The sequence below is a fragment of the Pristiophorus japonicus genome, chromosome 17, assembly GCF_044704955.1.
Source record: "Pristiophorus japonicus isolate sPriJap1 chromosome 17, sPriJap1.hap1, whole genome shotgun sequence".
NCBI classification, from domain to species: domain Eukaryota; kingdom Metazoa; phylum Chordata; class Chondrichthyes; family Pristiophoridae; genus Pristiophorus; species Pristiophorus japonicus.
Genome location: NC_091993.1, coordinates 113,312,617 through 113,336,565, shown reverse-complemented (window position 1 = coordinate 113,336,565; position 23,949 = coordinate 113,312,617). Strand labels below are relative to the sequence as shown.

The window sequence follows — 23,949 nt, the reverse complement described above, 5'->3', positions numbered from 1 at the left end:
TATTACAACAGTGACTACACTCCAAACTTACTTCATTGGCTATAAAGGGCTTTGAGACGTCCGGTGGTCATAAAAGGCACTATATAAATCCAAGACTTTCTTTTCTATCATCATAGGCAGTCCCTCGAAATCGAGGAAGACTTGCTTCCACTCTAAAAGTGAGTTCTCAGGTGGCCATACAGTCCAATACGGGAATTGCAGTCTCTGTCACAGGTGAGGCAGACAGTGGTTGAAAGAAAGGGTAGGTGGGGAGCCTGGTTTGCTGCACGTTCCTTCTGTTGTCTGCGCTTGATTGCTGCATGCTCTAGGCAACGGGATTTGAGGTGCTCAGCGCCCTCCCGGATGCTCTTCCTCCACTTTGGGCGGTCTGGGGCCAGGGATTCCCAGGTGCCAGTGGGGATGTTACACTTTATCAAGGAGGCTTTGAGGGTGTCCTTGAAGCGTTTCCCCTGCCCACCTGGGGCTCGCTTGCCGTGTCGGAGTTCCGAGTAGAGCACTTGCTTAGGGAATCTCGTGTCAGGCATGTGGATTATGTAGCTTGCCCAACGAAGCTGGTCGAGTGTGGTCATTGCTTCGATGCTGGGGATGTTGGACTGAGCGAGAACACTAATGTTAGTGCGTCTATCCTCCAAGTGCTTTTGCAAGATCTTGTGGAGGAAGCGTTAGTGATACTTCTCGAGCACTTTGAGATGCCTGCCTTATATAGTTCACGCTTCCGAGCCATATAGGAGGACAAGTATCGCTACTGCCCTGTAGACCATCAGCTTAGTGCCAGATTTGAGGTCCTGGTCTTCAAACACACACTTCCTCAGGCGACTGAAGGCTACGCTGGCACACTGGATGCGGTGTTGGACCTAGTCATCGATGTCTGCCCTTGCTGATCGTAAACTGCCGAGATTATGGAAATGGTCCACATTGTCCAAAGCCACACCATGGATTTTGATGACCGGGGGTGGGGGCAGTGCTGTGTGGCGGGGTCAGGTTGGTGGAGGACCTTTGTCTTACAGATGGTTAGCGTAAGGCCCATGCTTTCGTACGGCTCGGTGAAGGTGTTGACGATGGCTTGGAGTACGGCCTCAATGTGCGCAGACGCGAGCGTCGTCCGAGTACTGTGGTTCGATAACACAGGATGGAATGACCTTGGATCTAGCCTGGAGGCGACGTAGCTTGAACAGGTTTCCATTGGTTCTATAGTTTAGTTCCACTCCAGCGGGGAGCTTGTTGATAGTGAGATGGAGCATTGCAGCAAGAAAGATCAAGAAGAGCGTTGGTGCGATGACGCAGCTGTACTTCACCCTGATTCGGACGTGGATTGGGTCTGTGGTGGATCCGTTGGTCAGGATCATGGCTTGCATGTTGTCGTGGAGCAGGCGGAGGATGGTGACACACTTTTGGGGGCAGCCGAAATGGAGGAGGACTCTACATAGTCCCTCACGGTTGACTGTGTCAAAGGTCTTTGTAAGGTCAAAGGCGGCCATGTACAAGGGTTGGTGCTGTTCCCTGCATTTCTCTTCTAGTTATCGCGCGGTGAAGATCATGTCTGTTGTACCCCTTAGTGGACGGAATCCGCATTGTGACTCTGGGAGGAGTTCTCCGTGCTGAGCTTATGGCTCACATCTTACCGTAGGCAACTAGGCTCATGCAGCAGAGCCTGGCCTCCAGTCGTCTCGGACCCCTTGCCACTGGGCCAAGACCTCGCACACCGGCTACCACACATGCTTAGTAGGGCAACGGCCAACCCACGTTAAAAGAACTCGCGCACAGGCATCTTCCACCCTTCAAAATGAAGTTCGAGACCTGGAACGTCAGGGACAACCCCAACAGCGACAGACCAGAATGTCTCACTGCTATCGTTGCCCGGGAACTCAGACGCTTCGACATCGCCGCCCTAAGTGAGACCCGGTGGGCAGGGGAAGGCCAGCTCAAAGAACAAGGTGGTGGTTACACCTTCTGGAAAGGCAAACCAGAAGAAGAACGCCGCCTCCATGGAGTTGGCTTCGCCATCAAGAATGAGCTGGTGGGCTGTCTGAGACTCCCACTGCGAGATAAGCGAACGTCTCATGACTCTCTGACTCACCCTAGGCCAGAACCAGTGCGCCACAGTTATCAGCGCGTTGAGACAAAAGAGGAGTTCTACTCCAGCCTCGAACAATCCCTGTCCCGAGTCCCTATGGACGACAAACTGACCTTCCTCCGACTTCAACGCCAGAGTCGGTAAGGATACAGACCTCTGGGGAGGCATGATCGGCAGAGAGTGGGTAGGGAAAACCAACTGCAGCGGTATCTTGCTCCTGACAAAATTCCTAGAACACGACCTTGTCATCACCAACACCTTGTTCCCTCAGAGGGACAAGTACAAGGCATCATGACAACACCCTCGCTCCAAACACTGGCACCTGCTCAACTATGTCATCGTCCGAGCGAGGGACCACAAGGACGTGTGCATCTCCCGCGCAATGCCAGAGCCGATGACTGCTGGACGGACCACCGCCTAATCCGCTCCATCATTAATATCAATATAGCCCCAAAGCAGTGACGGCAATAGAAACAATGCCACAGAAAAATCAATGCCAGGGCACTCAAAGACCCAGTTTAGAAAGCCCTATACAGCCAGTGCCTCACTACCAACCTGATGACCCTGAGATGCAATGTGCTCACAGCGCCTGGTCTGCCCTCAAGGCCTCCATAACCAGCGCCTGTGAAGAGACGCTCGGTCACTCGACCAGGAAACACCAAGACTGGTTTGACGAGAACGACCAGGAGATCCAGGAGCTAATAAACTGCAAGCACAAGGCATTTCTGAACTTAAAGCATCAACCCAATTCGGGAGCAGCAAAGCAGTTCTACAGGTCCAACAAAAAACCCGCGACCTAAAGAATAGATGATTGGTGGAGAAAGCGCAGGAGAGCCAGCAGCTGGCCGACACCCATGACGTGCGAGGATTCTTCAGCGCAATCAAGGCCACCTACAGCCCAAGCACCCAAGGCCCCACCCCACTGCTGGCCAAGAACGGAGAAGCACTCATTAAAGACACTGAGGCAGTCCGGGCACGCTGGAAGGAGCACTTTGAAGATCTCCTCAGTCGAGACTCTGTCTTCGACACGAGTGTCCTTGACTCCATCCTGCAGCATGCTACCCGCCGCCATCTCAGCAAAACCCCAGCCCTGCACGAGTTGGAAAAGGCCACCCGTCAGCTCAAGAACAAGAAGGCATCAGGAGCAGATGGAATCCCCGCTGAGGCACAAGTATGGCGGAGAAGCATTATTGGCACAAATGCATGACCTCATCTCTCTCATCTGGAAGGGGGAGAGCATGCCAGGAGATCTCAGATGCTGTAATCATGACCATCTTCAAAAAAGGGGACAAGTCCGACTCTGGCAACTACAGAGGAATCTCCCTGTTGGCCACTGGGAAAGTCATCACAAGATTGTTCTTCAACCGTCTTCTCCCTGTGGCTGAAGAGCTCCTCAGAGTCACAATGCGGATTTCTTTCTATAATAGCATCTGAAACGATGAATGCTTTAAGTGTACACTTGTTAGAACAAAGGGTAGTGGAAATTTGTAACTTTCTATTCCCTGCCCCCCTCTTTCCCCCCCCCCCCCCCCTGTTGAGGCTAGGTGAATTGAAAATGTCAAAACTGAGATTGCCATGTTTTTGTTAGGCAAGGGTTACGGAACCACAGCAAACTAGATGAGCCATGATCTAACTGAATGGCAGGTAAATAGATTTTTGGACTCTAGGGGAATCAAGGGATATGGAGATCGGACGTGATCTTATTGACTGGAAGGCCATATGGCGTGGTCCTAATTCTTATGGAACATGCTCGAGGGACTGAATGGCCTGCTAGAGTGGCTATGTTCCTATAAGCAAGCCACTTTAAATGGTGATACTCTGTTCAGCCACTAGATGGGGCAAATGCATTACACAATTAGTCATTTAAAGATCAGGATCGAGTACCGAACTCTACTGCAGCAATAACCACTGGAGACATGTCGTAAAATCGATTAAAACACTCGTTTCTCTCTACATTTCTCCTGCTAGCATTGCTTTAACTCATCTGCTTGCTCAAAGAGCCAGTGAATTTTGTAATGGTATATTCTGGTAATTATTTCAACCTATGTATGTTATCGAGATGTCTCATTGGACATGTAGGTAGGATCGACAGCACACAGCGCATCCTCCATTGCATATGTTTCATAGAAATATCTAACAACGTAGTTGCACGTAATCATTTATTTGAACTGTTGTATCTTGTCATCAAAATAGTTACAGATATGTACTATTAACTAAATTACTTAGCAGTAAAATTCTGTCCTGTTATGTGATAAAGGAACATTATTTGATTACTATGTTAAATAATGTACTTTATTAGTGAATATGTATAAATTAGTTTTAAAAGCGAGATATCAAATGTAAAAAAAAGACTGACTTGCATTTATATAGCGCCTTTCACAACCACCGGACTTCTCAAAGCGTTTTACAGCCAATGAAGCACTTTTGGAGTGTAGTCACTGTTGTAATGTGGGAAATGCAGCAGCCAGTTTGCACACAGCAAGCTCCCACAAACAGCAATGTTTTAATGACCAGATATTCTGTTTTTGTTAATGTTGATTGAAGGATAAATATTGGCCAGGACACCAGGGATAACTCCCCTGCTCTTCTTCAAAATAATGCCATGGGATCTTTTATGTCCACCTGAGAGAGCAGATGGGGCCTTGGTTTACCATCTCATCCAACAGTGCAGCACCCCCCTCAGTACTACATTGGAGTGTCTGCCTAAAATTTTGTGCTCAAGTCTCTGGAGTAGGACTTGAACACACAACCTTCTGATTCAGGTTAGTTTTTTTTTAATTGGGAAAAAAGAAAGACTAAATCTCAATTGCCCATTGTGATTTGCAAGCTAACCAAATTGCACAGCATGGAGGGAAATCACTTTGATTCCTCGGGTTATATTTATACTGTTCAATCTAGTTTCACGACATAACAGCACACTGTCTGGGACACTGGGCAGATAATTATGATGTTGGAAAATTATTGTTTTTTTTATGGTTAAAATTAAAATAAGCTTACATCTCCTTTTAGTAGATAATGTGGGCTGAAAACCTCTTCAGTTGAATGAATGGTTGTATTACAATAATATGTGCAAGTCTAATCACTTTATTCCCTCCACTAATTGTATATCTATCTGCTCCATGCACAATCCTGATTAAATTTGGTTATGTTAACAAATCGTACGCGTGCAGTTAGTGGCTATAATCTTCACGTGATCATTTTGTGGCCCCTTTCCCTACAGATTCACACGTATGTGAATACTTCCAACGTTGATGAGGAGCGGAAGAGGAGACCCTGTGTTCACGGGCTGACAGAGGCACGGCCGTCCATCACTGAAATGATGCGGAGTCACGCGAACCACTGCCCCGCAACGGAGGACCGAACTCCTCAAGTCCTCCTGCAGCCAGGTGAGGTCAAGTTTGTGCTGGGACCGACGCCGGTTCAGAGGCGAATTTTGGAACGCGAGTGGTTGGACCGGCAGAAGGACCATGCCGAATACAGCGGCGGCAGCTTGAGTTTTGTGGACCGAGAGAGCATCCACGATGGCGATGAGCACAGTGTGACGGGCGCCCCCAACAAGATGACTTACGAGAATATTAACGGTTTACTCGTGTCTGCTGGTACAGGGCTGCGGCGAGGCCGGCTCAAGATGGGCGGAGACGGCCAGAACCTTAATAACTGTGCTCATAGGAAGACAGCCATGCTGAACTATGAAAATCTGCCCTCGTTGCCTCCTGTGTGGGAAAGCCAGACACAAAGGCGGGAGGAAGAGGATTGGAGTGAGCCTGGAACCCCTCCACAAAATGGATACCATAATAACTTTGACCCACTGCGGAACTATGTCAATACCGAGAATGTAACTATTCAACCTGGTTTACACAAAGTAGACTTCACCCGGCAGCGGGATTGCACTCCGAACGTCTTCAGCTTTGACTTTAGGCGGCCGTGCTCCGAACAAAGGCAGTTAAACTACATCCAGGTGGAGCTGGAGGGTGGGAGTGACTCTGATAACCCCCAGACCCCCAAAATGCCTAGCACTCCAGTCCCGCCAACTCCGACACGTAGGACTGAGTTTTATGCTGTGATAGACATTAAAAAGACAGCTGCTATGTCCAGTTTGCAAAAAGCACTACCAAGGGATGATGGGACGTCAAGGAAGACGAGGCACAACAGTACAGATCTGCCGTTGTAAGCACCAGCAGTTTTCATGCTTTAGATGCGAGTAGCTTTGGGTTAGGGTTGCTGTCGAGATTGGGATGCAGTTCCATTATTAGAACTAAAATGTTCCCGTTGCCGCACCCAAGCGGCACGTGCGAGCCTGAGGTGCATTGCAGCGGAACTTTGCTATCCACGTATGCCCATTTTCCAGAAGGAATAGCAATAACAGGTGGGAGCCCTGTCTGATTTCTAGCTTGCTAACATCCCCCACGACCTAACCTCCCCCACACAGCTCAGCTGTTCCACGAAGGTCTGGGATTAAACCAGGAACCTGCTGCTTTGTATGTTTTTTTTTAAAAAGCTGGAAATCCGAGACAAAGGCACAACATGCCGGTAATGCACAGCAGGATACCCAGCAACTGTAAAGAGGAAAGAGAAGTTGCGATGTTTCACCAGAGTCAGATTAAGTGTGCACTTGGGGCCAATGTTTTCCCCCGAAACAGCCGCGTACCAATTGCGAGGTCCCACGCAGGCCACTCAGCAGCACAGCTGCTGGAGGAGATACCACAGCCGCGCAGCAAATTTAAAAGGCCCGTGCAGGAATAAAAATTAGAGAAGTTCCTTGGGGCCCTGGACCCTTCTGCACTCCTCCCGCATAACCCCCCATCCTGATCCGTAATAAAATGCATGAAGAAACAAGTCCATAGAAAGTTTACATACCATTAATAATAAAGCTATTCATATTCCAATGTACTACGTTTAAATGAAACTGCATTATTTTACCGAGCACCCAGTATTTGCGTGTGGGGGGGGGGGGGTCGCAGTATTTGGCAGGGACCTCCAGGTACAGCCCTGTGCGTTAATCTGCCCCTGTGTTTCAGGTGTGGGCAGTTCAATAACCTGACTCTTTTTTTTATGGTTACTGGCTAGAAATTTTCTCTGTCCATTTCTGCTTTGTATGGCTTTGTAATGCACCGTCGAATGAAATGACCCATTGAGCCATCAGGAGAACCCAAAGCAGGTCATTTAATTTGAGTTATAATGGGGCAGATCTGCAGAAGAAGTTTGGTTTTGAAACTGTACAGTGTTATCCCTTGTTGAGGGACTTTTGGTATTTACGTTCTCCAGCTGTCCAGCTTATTGCATTACAATTGCGGGGGAAAAATAGTCGTCACTAATTTAGGAAGCATTTAGCCTAAAAGTGGCAGTGCTATCTTGATCCCCTCTCTTTATTTTCTACCCCTCTCTTGAAGGTGGTGATTTGTCCTGGGATACATGTTCTATAGATACTTCACTCACCTGGCCATTCTCGTGTGGCCCTTGATGAGAAATCTTTACAGCGGGGGGGAAGGAGGAGTCAAAGCTGACTGTACAGTCCTTTCCAGCAAGGTTCATCACACAGCAATCAGGAGTCAGAACCCTGGCTGTGTTAAACTTCATCTGAAGGAAGGCCTTGAAACAACTATTCATATTTCAAAACGCAGTCTGTGTGGGTATTTTATATTTCTATTCATTTCTTTAGGAGGTGTTTTAAGAGCGTCAGGTAAGCATTTTTATCTCCTGATTTTTCTTTGGGGATTGGCAAGTTGCGAACTCTGTGGAGTGTTGTACAGAGAAAATAAAGGTGAAAGACAGTTTTACTCCCAGTCAGATATTATATGCTGTTTTAATGGAATAGGTCAGACACCCATGTTCGTTCATGTTTTTAATCCTTCTTTTGTGTTTTGTTACAGCTCTTCATTTGTTGGGACCCACTGCTAGCCATAATTGCCATTTAAAAAAAAAAATGAATTCATAGAACATGTTCTACTTCTGAAGTGTCAAATATGGTACATTATCGTCGACATCTTCTCCTTTCAGTAAAATTTTGCCTTTATTAAAGGGACAGTCTCTGTCTAAAAGGTCCTACATACATGCACATTTCAGAGTGGCTTTAAATTATTACCACATTCCTGCAGTTAAAGGTAACAAGCTTGCTGCAAAAATAGTCATTTTGATGGGCTGCTACTTTAAAAAAAAAAAGAAATAGGACCATGTGCTTTTAGTGAATTTCCATGCTTTATGCAATAATTATTTTTTTATTGATGTGCGTCCTTTTTAATGCTTTTTGAAATAGTCTGTGTGCAGGCCCATGTAAACCGATACTGTCTCTTTGATCTAAATGTCAGGAGGCTGTTTAAGGTGTTTGGTGACGGTCATTACTATGCATCAAGTCAGCATCGTTTTACTGTGCGCCGTGTAGTGAAAGATGTAAAAAAAAAACGACACTGCGTAGCTCAGAGTAACAACCGTTAAAGACGTTACGGATGTTTGCTATAAATTCCAAAGGTGATCTCATTAAAATGCTTTTGCTCAAGTTATCAACAGGAATCAAAATTAAAGTTTGAGTAGACAGGGATTCTGATATAGTATGTCCGTATTGATAAAAACAACGTGGCGCAAATCAAAACAAAAGCAAAATACTGCGGATGCTGGAATCTGAAACAACCAAGGGTCAAAGACCTGAAACATTAACTCTGTTTCTCTCCACAGATGCTGCCTGACCCGCTGAGATTTCCAGCATTTTCTGTTTTTATGGCACAAATTAATGATTTGTGCTCCCTCAATACCTCTTAAGGTTATCTCGTGAGTACCTAACCCGTGCCTGGAAGGAAAGTTAACGGTTCAATCCAATGGTTTGATTAGCTAATCTCGGCAGTGACAGTGGTTGGGACGTTACAATTGTCCTCAACACCACTTGGCTAGGGAGGGGATGAGAAAATGCAGCAGTGCCTCTCCAAACTGCTGTATCGTGACGCCTGCAGGAAGGGTGTGCATATGGATTTCAGGCGAGAGGAGACTTCTGGCTTGGATGTCCTCCCCATGCAAGGCGGATCCGCCTGCTGAAACTTGCTGTTTCTCGCACATGAACAGTGGTCGTTTTGGCACAGTACTAGAGGAGGACTGGTGTCTACAGACTTGCTCACTCCAGCAAGGACTCAACACCTTTGTAGGGTGGGAGAGAAAGTGAGAAATGATAAAACTGGCATAAAAGAATTGGCAAGAAAAATTAGACTTAAAAGGCGATGGGACTTCTATTAAAAATGATGCAGACTAGTGGTTAAAATAATTGCTTAGATGAACGACAGTAATCTACACTGGTAGTTGAAATTTGATGTGGGCAAAAAATTGTGTTGCAGTAATTTTTACTGTAAAACTAGTACTGACACACAAGAAGATAAGAATTAGGAGCAGGAGTAGGCCATACGACCCTTTGAGCCATTCAGTAAGATCATAGCTGCTCTTCAAACTCAACTCCACTTTCCTGCCCGATCCCCATATCTCTCGATTCCCTGCGAATCCAAAAATCTACCTATCTCAGCCTCGACTATACTCAGCGACTGAGCATCCACAGCCCTTTCGGGTAGAGAATTCCAAAGATTCACCACCCTCTGAGTGAAGAAATTACTCCTCCTCCTCTCGGTCTTAAATGGCCGACCCCTTATCCTGAGACTGTGCCCCCTAGTTCTAGACACTCCAGCCAGGGGAAACAACCTCTCAGCATCTACCCTGTCAATCCCCCTCAGTATCTTGTATGTTTCAGCTCTTCTCCAAGTATCCAGTATGTCTACGGTGAATCAGAAACGAAAAGACCCAACATTTTCAGTCCTTTTGAGCTACTCTGTTACATAAGGGGTTGTGGATGTGAGCACCATATATTTTGAAAGTACAAGTTCCCTTGCACAGAATGTAGGAATTCATTAGCATTTAAAAGAGCGATCATTCATCCTGCAATTTATATTAAACATCCTTAACTCTGTTATTTCTCATTCTGCAATTGGCTCTTGACATTTTCAGGGTTATAAAACATTATAAAAAGTGCCAACCCTCCATGCATGAACTAAGATGATATAGTGTTTAACAAAATCCAGTCTGTCTGGTGCCTTTGTTTACACTGAGATTTGCTCGCTCCTTCCGATTGTTGCAACTTTAAAGTTTCATTACTTATTTGTATGTTGTACTTTGGCTGTAGTTAAACAAAAAAACATCATCATTCCCTTTTTAGCCTGTTACTTCACCATTAAACGCAACAATGTGAATACAACGGTGTTCGGCCATTAGCATTTCTGCCGAGGGCTGTGGGAATGCAAACACTTAACAACTTTCTGCAAATGATCACATTGCCTGACATTTGTGCTTTTGTCTGACTCTCCCGATAAGATTTTCAAAGCTGCAGTATATTGTCCATGTTGGGGAGCGAGTTGGCGGGGTGTGGATTTTCTATGAAAAAGAAAGGAAATTATACTAAAGATGTTAATTTCTTTTGTTTTTATAAACCAAAAGGTAATACAGACACACAATCAAGATTTCAGTTTGCTGCTTTAATGTCTATCAACTATCAAAATCTTGTATCACAAGTCTTGATATATTTGAAACCACCTTAACTTTGCTTTAAACATCCCTGAGATGCTGGCTATTGTGATACTGCAAAATGTCAGTAATTCATCTAACATTCCTGGAGCTAGTTACGTTCATTATTCAAGTACAAAAGGCTTTGCTCAATTCCCTGCAAATGCCCCCCCCCCCCCTCAAATTTAGAGTTACCATGGTGATGAGACACTGAGGCTCTGCACTTTGGTTTATTCTTCTGTTTAATATACTTCTATAGTAGTAATGCTCCACTCATCAGGAGGAATTGACAATGAAATATTACTGAACTGTTTTCCGTTGTGCTGTTATATTTTACTTGTAAATGGTGCCTTTATCTAATACAGGACGTAGCATGGCAGGTTGCAGAAAAGTAGGAGGTGACTGAGATTTGGGCTGAAGGTGGAACTCCCACATAGCACTCTTTCATCTCTGAACCTGGTTGGCAGTGCGAGTAAATTTAGTGAGGCACCAAGGAGATTTCCCAAGCAGGATATGGAAAGTCAGAGTGGGAATGCCTAGAGTGGCTTACGTTCACGTTTACTGGTTTAACAGTTAAATCGCCAATTGTGTGATATTTTTGAGGGAGAAAATGCATGAGAATAATAAAATAACTTCAAAAATTGGGGTGGAGAACACTTAGTGAGTAGCTGTTGTATACAGCCTAGAGAGATCCCCTTGGTTCAAATCTGAGGTGTGTTCGCTGATTCCAGCCAGGAGCAGTAGAAGGTTGGTACAGTTGGCCTCTGTGCCGCTGGGTTAGTGTGGTGATGGTGGGGGGGACGGGGAGGGGGCAGTAGGGTGGGTAAAAGTGGCCAATGTTCCCGCACTTCGTTGCTATCCAGTGACCCCCTGCTGGAGATATGGAAGTGTGGATGTGTGAGGACGAGTTGGGACTTGGTCGTGACTATCCTCTGTTTCCCCCCCCCCCCACCCCCCATGGTGAGTCCCCCTGTGGACTGAGTGTTAAATCTCACACCAGAATAATGACCGTGTGAATCTGCTGGAGGGAGACATGTTTCTCAGCAGAGAAGTGTGCCCTAGAAAGGAGTCAAGACCTTTTTAAGGGGAAGAATTGACAGGAGCAAAACAAGTTGCCAAGAGCTAGTAAACTGAATTAGAAATTTGTGTTTGCCCCACCATCCCACTAGATGGAGCTAAAGTATCATAATATTTTAGGAATTTACAATTGATTCTGTTCTATGCAATTTGAGATTAAACAGTTGTTTAATAATTGAGGTTTGGTAATAAGGACCTATTTTAATTGTTTAGTCCGTGATATACAAGTACAGATATGTGTATTTAACTATTATTTTCAGATTATGTTTGAACAATATATGGTGAGAATATATTGCAGCTTTGAAAACATGTTCGGTATGCGTTTTGAAAGCTAAGAGTTGCCACATTGCATTGACACTTTTCTGGTGATGTGTCCAGTTGGCAATTTTCCGATTCTCAGCTGGATTAAGATGACTTCCACTCAACAAGTATATGTGGCCTTTGTTATTTGTGTGTTCGTTTCCAGAATCATCTGTACTGTTCACCATCGCTGTGAGGGATTTTGTCCTTTGAACTGAATTTGAACTACACCAGTTCTGTGCACAACTGTTAAACTTCAGTCTGCCAAATAAATGGCTTCACAGTATTACCTTGTATATGTGTGTGTACTAATCAGGGTGAGCTTCGACAGTGCTAAACAATGCAGCTGCTTTTCCACTATCGGCCCTCTTCTTTTTTTTTTGCACTCCTGGACCAGACATGGCTTGCAACAGATCTGAAAGTGAAGACAGGTTTCAAGTCCTGGATGTACCTGAACTGCATCAATTCAGGTTCTGTGACAGTCTGTCTTAGATGAACATTTCTAATCCGTGCCAAATTAGGGTTGATGTTGAGCTGCGGACTGTGAAAACTGGATTGGGACCGATCAGAATTTCTTTAATTTGAGACCTTAAAACTGCTGGCAAATGAAGGAGCTCCTGTTCTCTTGGAGTGGGATTTGAATCCAGATGCGGGGGGTGGGCTTGATAGAGCAATGCTCTGGACTGCACTGCAGTCACGACTTGCTCTGACCTGCTGATGGGTATAAAGTTCAAATGATAGTTGAGACTGCGACTTGTAATCTGTTTGCTATTACACCGCTAGAACTTACAGATCCTTTACAGCACTCTCCAGCCAAGAGCAGATGTTGGTACCGAAGAGATTGTGCTCTCTCTGGATTTCTATTCAGGGTTTCCCACCTGCTCTCTCTAACCAAAATCAGGCAGGTCATCATCAACCGATGGGACATTAAGGATAAAAGCCAAGCATTCGTGCATCTCTTGTTAGCCTGGCTTGGCCAGATCTAAATTAATTATTGCTTCATCTGTGCAACGTCAGCCTTAAAACCGTGGCCATGATGATTCCTCTGGACGAGGTACTGCGTGCTAAACATTTTTAATTTAAAGTTCTCATTAAATCCTTTAGCAGGCCACTCCCTTCTCCCCCTCCCCCCTCCATTTAAAAAAAAACAACCTGGTTTTTGATCAGTCACTGGGACAGCTGATTAAAGTTATGTTTACAGATTAGCACTGAAGATTCTTTTACAGCTCAAGTGCCTAAGTTGTCATATGGATTGGCTGGTAGCAGGTGTCTGTTTTCTAAATAGTATAATGAGTGTTTGGTTTTTTTTGTGTTGGGGGCGGATGTATTAGAAGGTGGGATGCTACCAATGCCAAGAGTCAAATATTACAAGTATGTTTGGAATGTAAGGCTTTGCCTGACTTAATCTGTAAAATATAGAGGTGAGAAGCAAGTGCCTTATCACTATGCTAGTAAGATGTTCAGATGGAACCAAGAATTTAAAATGCTGTCGTGTTTGGCTACACTTTCTCCCCTTCCCTTCTAACTACATATCTGCTGCAGAGGCCAAAAGCTTCATGAAACTAGGTTACCTGGCCTTGAAGCATTAGTATTGTCGATGCAAAAGTGGAAAGTGGTTTCATTCTTCAGCACTGCTGACTTAATACACATTGAGCCTATATGTTGTACAAAAGTACTGGGACTTTAATGAAAGTATTTAAGTCGGGTAATTTCAATGTACTTTGTCGGGACTACATACGATTTGATTTGAAATGCCACCGCTGGTGACATTTAGATGCCCGTAGTCCCAAACGCGATTGCGCAGATTTCGTTGTACAGTTACTTTTCAATTTCAGCGGGACCTTTCCCCCGTCCAGTATTGTGTAAAGTTTCATGAATAAATACTCCGAGCAGGTTTCAGGCCATGATCATCACCGTCTTACGGTACTTCATTTTCTCTGCATGTGCTGATCTGGCAGTTTTTGTAAAAGATTCTCGTGTGCTGCACGTAGGTACGTAGATGTCCTTGGATGCTGCTGTATATGTCTGCTTCTGTGAGCTTCTCCAAGGTACAGAAACGGGTAATCACAGAATATTCCGAATGTACACAGGGATACATTGCACCCAAAGAAATGAAAAACATTTTTTAACCAAGCTGAACTGTAGCCATTTGAGAAAAAGTTATATGCAAGAAAAAAAAAAAGACCCTGAAACTGGATCGTTTGCTGTGCAGGGAACACATTTGTTGTATTGCTAAAGTAGGATTTTATTTGGTGGGGTGAGTACATTTTCCAGGCTTGCACCTTAGCAGTCAATCAGAATTGACATTTTTACTCAAACAGGTAGCATGGTACAACTTCATATGTGCTCCTGATTGGAGGAACATATTAAACTAGATTTATTTTTTCTCGTCTACAGCTAATAGGAACTTGATTTGATTGTATTAGCATCCTGAGATACCTGATCATTTTGAACTTTTTTTGCACCCGACCGGGTTTTATAGATGTCCTTGGTTAAAATCGTTTTAATTTTAGTGACATTTACATTCCCAAGTCTCTGCTTTGCATATCTGGCCTATTTTCATACAAAGATGTGATGGAGATTGATATCCCATTGCCCCTGTGTTAATGCTGTGGTTCCATTGGCTTGTGTCCGTGACCAATCCTGCCGCCAGTTTAACTGAACTACAGTAAATCTGCAGTCTAAATTTCACATCCATGTACAAGTTGTGTTTTTACATCTGTTGGGAACTGTGGTGGCATCGTAAATTCTGTGATTATCTCATTTCCTTAGCCGTGATGTCCATGAGTTTATAAACTCTGCTCATTTTAACCCTTTCCAATCCATGACTTGTTCAAACCCACTTCATGAATTCATTAACGATCACGGTACTGATTGTCCAGAGCTGCTTGATTGATAAAGTCGGGTCCACAGATATAGTGAATAATCTGGTTGGATTGTAACCATTTATAACTTAGTCAAGTTGTATTTTTTTTTTCTCAGTAGATTTTGCACATCTTTTATCTAAAATACTGGTAACCTCTGCACTATAGCAGCATTGTGAAAACTGCTCATGCTAAAGTGATTGATGCTTTATATTAAAGGTATTATTCACTCTATTTAATAAAGGTACAGTCCAGTTTAAATCGAGCCTCAAATCTTGTTAATCAGCAACATCTTCATCACTCTCATCAAAAGTGTGGTTTGTACCATTGTGGATAAGGAAGGGTTAAATGCAATTAATGGCCTAGTTTTCCTTGGGTAAACTGTAGGTACGCTTAAGCAGAATAATTGTATTGTAATTTCAGTCAAAGTAATTGTAGTCTGATCCTGAATATTTATGACTTTATTAAAGTGACTACACTAATAAAAGATCCCCATGAGGGATGAACAATTAAGTTGGATGTTTCTGTTTTATGGAAATCGGGTTATGTTTATAAATGCATTGTATTATACTGTACTGCAAATGTTATGTTCAAACTAGCACCATTTCATACTTTGTTTATATGCTGTATGGAAATGTATGAAATATAACGATTAAATGTTGTAAGAGCAATGCTGTATCATACTTTATTGGCCTTCAAAAATGGCATATAGAATAAAGAAATGGACTAAAAGAAACCGTTTTAATGTTTTCTTTAAACACAGTTAAAGAATGTGATTTTAAAAAGTGAGCATTTAACTCAATGGTACTTAAAGGGATTCTCCCTCGCCCCCTCTCTTGGCAGACGCAGTGCTCTGCATGATTTGACATTCAGAGCTCACTCTGCTGTTTCTAAGGCCAAGATTTAGCTGTGTTCCTTCTGTCTTATCGGTGACTGAAAGAGGAACCTGCATTTCTACAGCACATTTCACAACCTTGGGACCTCCCATGATACTTCACAGCTGAAGTACTTTTGTAGTGTTGTAATATGGAAGGAGGGGAGACTAACCCATTATCAGTAACACAAGTTCACACACTTCTCTTCTCCTCTACCCCCCGCCCCCCCCCCCCCCCCGTGCCCCCAAGACCTAACTTCTTGCAGGCATACAATTCATTGAGCGTTGGACACATTTCAGTACCTTGCCAAGTGGGCACTGTTCATGTGCTAGCCTTGACGGTGAATAGGATAATCAGCAGTTTGTGTTTTTGGGGGGGGGGAAGGTGGGGGGTGGTATGGGAGGGAAGAGGAAGAGCAGTATCTCTACTGAGTCCGATCCCTTCATCAACTGGCATCCGTACATGTATTCTTGCCCTGGATGAAAATTGGAAACCCTGAGGGATTGTAGAGCCCTGGGCGCAAGCAGTTAACTCACAACCAGGCAGGGGTTGAACCTGGGGTCTTTGGGGTATGCGTGGATCAACTGCTCGTTGCCGCAACTTGCTGAGCTATCAGGACTGAAAAGATTATACTAAACTTACAGGACCAGTTACATCCAGCAGAAGGAGACTCCATGGGGGAAAAAACATGGCTCGGGCAGAGAAATACATTCCATTTAAAATCTTATATGGCTTTAACTGTACATATTGGATTGATGGGAAATACAGATATTATCTTGCTTGTGTGTTAAAGTACTTGTGGGAGACAATTGTGAATTCATTATACCAGATGAATCAGACCCAAGTAACACATCAAATATCCATATCTGGTCCAAAAGTCAATGTCTTGTTAGTTCTAGCTCTTGCTAATAGCTAAAACCGTGACAGTGTGATCTTGGCATAATTCAACTCGCTCCCCCCTCCGCCCCAGTAGCAAAATAATCTACAAAGTACTACATTACACTTCTTTGCATCTGCCATTTCCTGCTTCAAAATAAGCCACAATGGACATGGTTTGTTGGTTGACTCCTGTTGAGTTGGTTGAGGAGAACTACCTTTTAATCTTCCTCCCGACCCCAACCTGCAATGGAATACTTGATCTCCATGGGATCTTTCATCTAGTAACAAATGTCAGGTTTGAGAATAGGCCATTTAGCCCATTGAAGCCAATCTATCTGGTGCATTGATTCTCCCAACATATAATATGCAACATTCTGAATAACACCTTCCCCCCCAGCCCCCCATTCCTTTTTTTTTGCCTTTGTTTGTCGATCATTCCAAATATTTCTTTGGAATTACAGCACAGAAGGAGGCTATTTAGTTCATTGTCTCTTAATGCTAGCTCTTTAATTGAAGCTACTCTATTCCAATTTTCCTGAACCTCTCCTGTACCTTTTTATCATCCCTTTTCAAATACTTATCCAATTCCCTTTTAAATGATATAACCCATGCTTTAGTAGTCACTTGTGCTAAAGCATTGTGTCTGTGTAACACAAATTCTAACCTCCCCCTTATTCCTCCCAATCTTAATCCTGAATCTATATACACCTTTGTTTCCACTGATTGGCAAATCAGTAACAATCTTTCACTGTTTGTGCTGTCAAACCTTTCATCATTTTAAAACCTCTGTTAACCTTCTCTGTCTTAACTGAAATTTTTCAATGTCATGCTTCACAAACATAAGCTCTCATTACAGATTTTGTTCGAATGAACCTTATACCATTTACATGGCTCAATTGTTCTTCCTGTAATAAAGTGCAGAGAACTTTATTTTAAAAAAAGTATTTGTTCACGGGATGTGGGTGTTGCGGCAAGGCCCATCCCCAATTGCCCTTGAGAAGGTGGTGAGCCACCTTGTACAACTGAGTGGCTTGCTCAGCCATTTCAGAGGGCAGTCAAGAGTCACATATAGGCCACACCGGGAAGAATGGCAGGTTTCCTAAAAGACAATGAACCAGATTGTTTTTACAACAATCCAGTAGTTTCATGGTCACTGGTACTGATGCTAGCTTTTTATTCCAGAGTTATTTAACTGAATTTAAATTCCCCAGCTGCCATGGTGGGATTTGAACTCACGTCTCCAGATCATTAGTCCAGGTCTCTGGATTACTAGTCCAGTAACATAACCACTATACTACCATTCGCTCACACAACTACACACAATATTTAGACTTGGCCTAACCAATGCCTTGTACAAGTTCAACATTACTTCCTTGTTTTTATATTCAATCTAAATATAAAACTCAGGATCAAATTGCCTTTTCTACCTGTAATTTATTTTTTAAGGATCTACATATCTGCTCCCCTTGATCAATCTGTCCCTCCACTCTGCTAACAAGTCTTGCCAATTACTTGCTTTTACTTCTTTTTCCCCAAACCTACTACTTTACATTTATCTGCATCTGCCATTTATCTGCCCATTCTGTTGACTGGTCCTCCTTCCATTGTCTACTTTGTCCCTCAGGATGTGTCCTTTGCCTTGGCATCATCGGTACACTTTGATACTCTCGTGTTCTCTAGATTATCATTTTATATAAATGGATACAAGAGATCCCAGCACCGATCCCATGGAGATACCACTACCAACTTCCTGCTAATTCAAAAACCGTCCATTTACCGCTGTTCTTTATTTTCTGGCTGTTGCCCATGACTCAATCCAGACAGCTACATTCCCTTCAGTACCCATCAAGTCAGTCTAAGTAAAGAACTTAATAATTTTAAATTTACTTTTCACTAACTTTGCCTAGCCTTACTTTCTCAGCCTACTTGGAAGTGATTATAATTAATATTTTATATGCTGTACTTCAGTGAGGTCCCTTCAACTGCCGCCTTTGTAGAATATAAGAACTAGGAGCCCCTTGAGCCTGCTCCGCCATTCAATAAGATCATGGCTGATCATCGACCTCAACTCCACTTTCCCGCCCGATCTCCATGTCCCTCGATTCCCCTAGAGTCCAAAAACCTCTATCTCAGTCTTGAATGTATTCAGAAACTCAGCATGCACTGCCCTCTGGGGCAGAGAATTCCAAAGATTCACAACCCTCAGTGAAGAAATTCCTCCTCATCTCGGTCTTAAATGGCCAACCCCTTATCCTGAGACTATGACCCCGAGTTCTAGACACTCCAGGCAGGGGAAACATCCTCTCAGCATCTACCCTGTCAATCCCCCTCGGAATCTTGTATGTAGAGTAAAGCTTAAGTTTCTCGAACCTTTCCCCATAGCTCCTTCATTTTATACTCATTTTTTTGCTCCCTTGTCTACATATCTGGAATAATGTTAATATATTTCAACCTTATTCTTGAGGATATTGATATTTCCCTTTACTCCTTCCCTCACTTTTATATTCCTTTTTAAATATTACCATTATGATCTTGGGTATTTATCACCCCTTTTCTGTCGAATTTAGCATTTTTTGATTTTTTTTCCCAGCAGCTTGGATTTTCTATTGTTGCTTGGTTTATTGAACTTCTAAATTCAGTGTTAACCTCTGTTCTTTGTGTCTATTCTGATTAATCAACTTTTGCCGTCTTTTCACTGTGTAATGCTATATAACATTGCCAGATCTTGTATTGTTGATAATCATAGAATTATGGAAATTTACAGCACGGAAGGAGGCCATATCGGCCCATCGTGTCCAATCCGGCTGACCAAGAGCTATCCAGCCTAATCCACTTTCCAGCTCTTGGTCCGTAGCCCTGTAGGTTACAGCACTTCAAGTACATATCCAAGTACTTCGCCTCTACCACCCTTTCAGGCAGTGAGTTCCAGACCCCACCACCCTTTGGCTGAAGAAATTTCTCCTCAAATCCTCTCTAAACCTCCTACTTTAAATCTTCATTGACCAGTTCTTTCGAAGTTTGTTGGCTCATAAACCTGAAGAGTGCAACGATGAGTTTGGGGAAATGAGCAGCATAGGCAAACTCTTCGAGTGGTGGGGATTCACTCTGAAATCTCTCTCCACTCTTGCAGCACTCTGCTGGTCCATACAGTCCATAAAGATTCATCTGCACTGCTAATGAAAATCTCTTGGGTATTTTCAGTTTTAAAGCTGAATATTTAATTCGTCGACAACATATTGTGAATGGAAACTCCTTGCAACACATTCCACATTCAATGTATAGTTCAAACCACTTTACTGATTTGTTTCACCAACCAAACCTCTGTTTCCTCCTCCAGTTGTTGGAATGCTGGTTGCTTCGACTCATGTCCAGGGGCTTTTGTCCATTCAGCTGGCAAACCTAGTTTGCCGTTCTCCAAGGACATGAACACTTATAATTTGGTACAAAATGTTATTTTGAAAAATATAAGTGCTAGCCCCCTGTAAAGTCAATCTGCTTTTGTTATCAGAGTACAGTAAATATTGAAAGTTTATCGAAGTGTATCACCTTGACTTATCTGTTTTGCACAGATTATCAGCCCCGTTTGTGTGAATGGGTTATCACACATTGGTCTGGTGTAGTTCCAAAACATCAATAACAATGCCTCAACTAGTTAATCATTCTGTTTTTTTTGTTGCTGTAGATAGACGCTATCTCTGGCACTTCAATTAACAGTGGCTATTTTTGTGTCTCCTCGTGCAGTCTAAAAACTTATCGACCAATAGAATTGAAACGTAGGGAAGTTATGTGAAACCTGTATCGAACTGCGTACAGTTCTGGTCGCCATATTATAAAAAGGATATAGAGGCACTGGAGAAGGTGCAGAGAAGATTTACAAGGATGATGCCAGAAATGTGAGGTTATACATATCAGGAAAGGATAAACCGGTTGGGTCTCTTTTCTCTTGAAAAAAGAAGGCTGAAGGGTGACCTAATAGAGGTTTTTAAAATTATGAACGGTTTTGATAGAGTGGGTACAGAGAGTGTTTCCACTTGTGGGGAAGAGCATAACTAGAGGCCATCAATATAAGATAGTCACCAAGAAATCCAAAGGGAATTCAGAAGAAAATTCTTTACCCAGAGAGTGGTGAGAATGTGGAACTTGCTACCACAGGGAGTGGTTGAAGCGAATAGTGTAGATGCCTTTAAGGGGGGGAGGCTAGACAAGTATATGGGAAAGAAAGTTATAGAGGGTTATGCTGATAGGAAAGACTGGAGGAGACTCGAGCGGAGCATAAACGCCAGCATGGCCTGGTTGGGCCGAATGGCCTGTTTCTGTGCCGTATATCCGATGTAATCTGCAACAATGGAGGCTCCAAGTTTTGGCGCATAAATAATACCATTCCAAAAATAATTTTCTGCATAATTTTTGGGAAGGAAGAATAGATAGAAATGTTTTAAATAAAATGTGATTGTAATTTAAAAAAATAATTTTACTGATTAATAGACACGCATGACATTTTATTGCCTCTTGATTGACCTTCGACGACCACGGCACCGGGATTTTTTCTTTCCCTGTTTCTCCACTCAAGGTGCTGATTCTTCCTGGGCCGTAGTCTCGAGTGGTGGCAGCTCCCCACTCCCCAAAGTGGCCGTTCTTGATGTGCGAGCCAACAAGTTACTTAACCAAGCAAGCATGCTTTTCAGGGACTCGTGGCTCCATATAATTGTGCTAAAGATCAGCATCTTTGCTATCTATCAGGAATGTGACAAACTTTACATCATCTAATGTAAAGTAAGTATAAACTACCCACTGCCCATGACTGAACGTATAATTACTTTCCCGAGATCAGTTCCGTTTGAGTCAGGCATGTTCTGAGACAGAGTTTTCTTTCCCTTTCACTCATCTGCTGCAGCCATGTTCTTGTTCTGGCCTCTTGCGCAGCCCGATTTTAATCGCTGCACCATTGCCTTCAGCCTCCTCGGCCCAAAGCTCTGGAATTCCCTCCCTAAACCTCTCCACCTCTCCTCCTTTAAGATTCTTTTTAAAACCTTCCTCTTTGGCCAAGCTTTTGGTCACCTGTCCTAATAACTCCTTATCTGGCTTGGTGTCCAATTTTGTTTGATAACACTCCTGCGAAGTGTCTTGGGATGTTTTACTATGTTAAAGGCTCTGTATAAATGTAAATTATTGTTGTTTCTTGTACAGTTTCATAAATGGCAGTCACTCTCTGATATCTCCACCAAGTATCAATTATTCATGTGTGAAACCGATTGCGGGTGACGGAAGGTTAACAATCTGAGGATGTCATTTATGGCCAAAACCAAACATGTCACTGCCCAGCATTCGTTCTTCCAGCAGGGATTGGCGTACAACCACCAGGAGCAGGAACCAAGTCCAATGTTTCCCTTTCCTTGCCCAGGAGTGCTTTGAGTAATGGTAGTACCACTATCAGTGCCTGACTGAGAGCTATCTCAGTATAGACTGGAGATTGAATCTGACTTTATCTTTGACCTATCCTGGTTGAAGATTTGTGCTCCTGTTTACTGCCTCATTGTGTTGTCTTCGGTATAGAAATATGAGCTTCATTTTCCTGCTTCTAGGATCACATGACTGATTTAAAACCTATATTTGTATCTATACATTGTGTAATGCCATTATAAGAAATAGGAGCATGACTGGCCATTTGGCCCCTTGAATTTGCTCCGCTCGTCAATGAGATCATGGCTGATCTATCTCAACTCCACTTTCCTGCACTATCCCCATATCCCTTGATTCCCTTAATATCCAATAGTAATGTAAATTGTGGCAGCAAAGTTCTGACAATACAGAAAGAAAAACTTGCTGTATATAACCCTTTTCACAACCTGGGGACATCCTAATACGCTTTACAGCCAATAAAGTATTTTTGGTGTGTAGTCACTGTTGTCATGTAGGAAACACAGCAGCCAAGTTGCGCACAGCAAGTTCCCACAAACAGCAATGTGCTAATGACTAGATAATTTTTTTTTATGGAGGGATAAATATCGGCCAGAACTCCCCTGCTCCTCTTCAAAATACTGCTATGCGATCTTTTACGTCCACCTGAGAGGGCGGTCGGCGCCTCAGTTTAACGTCTCATCGGAAAGACAGAACCAATAGCACAAACACACAGACTGTGGAACTTTGATTCTTGATCTGCACAAGGCCAGGGGCTTGTGAAAGGCCAAGGGAGAGTGGAATTTAACCTCAGCGGGAGTAAACGATACATTATGTACTGAAATTTTCACTTATACAGTGAAATAAAATCTTGGCAATGGTTCAATCACTAAATTACCACAGGATGCTGTTGAGGCCAGGTCGTTAGATATATTCAAAAGGGAGTTAGATGTGGTCCTTACGGCTAAAGGGATCAAGGGTTATGGAGAGAAAGCAGGAATGGGGTACTAAAGTTGCAAAGATGATCAGCCATGATCATATTGAATGGTGGTGCAGGCTCGAAGAGCCGAATGGCCTACTCCTGCACCTATTTTCTATGTTTCTATGACACTGGTTTCATTCTTAAGAGCAGCCAGTTTTGTTTAATATGAGGGGTCAGTTGAAGCTTGTAATGTGTGGTACTTGTGCAATGTAGGAGGTATTGGATGCATTGTGCAATTGCGTTGAGCTCTGAACTTGAGGAGCTGCTGGCAATACTTTATCAAATTTGGGAAACTAAAGGGTTTCTGGAAAACACATTCTTGGAGGTGGTCAGTCATGTCGGAATTTGTTGATGCAAAAGGAAAGGATTTGGCGAACAGCACAGAGGTCTATGAAAGACTTCAAGAAGACATGGACAGGTTAGTGGAACAGGCAGACTGGTGTCAGATGTGGCTAAGTGTGAGATGACGCACTTTGGCGGAAAAAGCAAGGATGGGGAGAAACACTCAATGGAAAGACACTCAGTGGATGAACAGAAAGACCATGGGACTCAAAATGCATCATTTCCTGAAAGTGCGAGGTCAGGTAGTTCAACCCATAAAATAAGCCAACAGAATTAAGGGTTTTATGAATAAGAGTACAGAATTAATCATGAATTCAAACAAAATATTTGTTCGGCTCCAGTTGGAGTACTGTGTGGCGTTTCGAGCACCCTACTATAGAAAACATAAAAGCCATAAAGAGCAGACCGTGTAGATTCACCCAGATGGTGCCAGGGAGGGGGAAGACACTGGGATAACTTAGACCAGAGCAGAGAAGGCCAATAAGAGATTTAATAGAGGAGTGAGTGACAAGGGAGGGTCATCAATTTAATGAATAGAGAGGTTTGGAGAAATTTCTTTACACAGTTGGAGCATGGAGTGATTTACCACAGGGAATGGTTGAGGCAGATACCATTTCAACTTTGAAGAGAAAT

General features: G+C 43.3%; 1 protein-coding gene across 5 annotated transcripts in view; it reads left to right on the top strand.

Moving 5' to 3' along the window:
* LOC139227941 (fibroblast growth factor receptor substrate 2-like) overlaps positions 1-15,562 on the top strand; it is a 73,873-nt gene extending 58,311 nt beyond the window's left edge. For 3 of the 5 annotated variants that reach the window (XM_070859096.1, XM_070859098.1, XM_070859097.1), the window contains exons 7-8: positions 5,295-6,241; positions 7,945-15,562. In XM_070859096.1, coding sequence (XP_070715197.1) covers positions 5,295-6,241; positions 7,945-7,972 — 975 coding nt within the window. In that variant the 3' untranslated portion in view covers positions 7,973-15,562. Of the gene's footprint in view, positions 1-5,294; positions 6,246-7,944 lie in introns of those variants that run through there. The other 2 variants (XR_011587487.1, XM_070859099.1) reach the window with 2 other exon arrangements.
* The last annotated feature ends 8,387 nt before the right edge of the window (positions 15,563-23,949 follow it).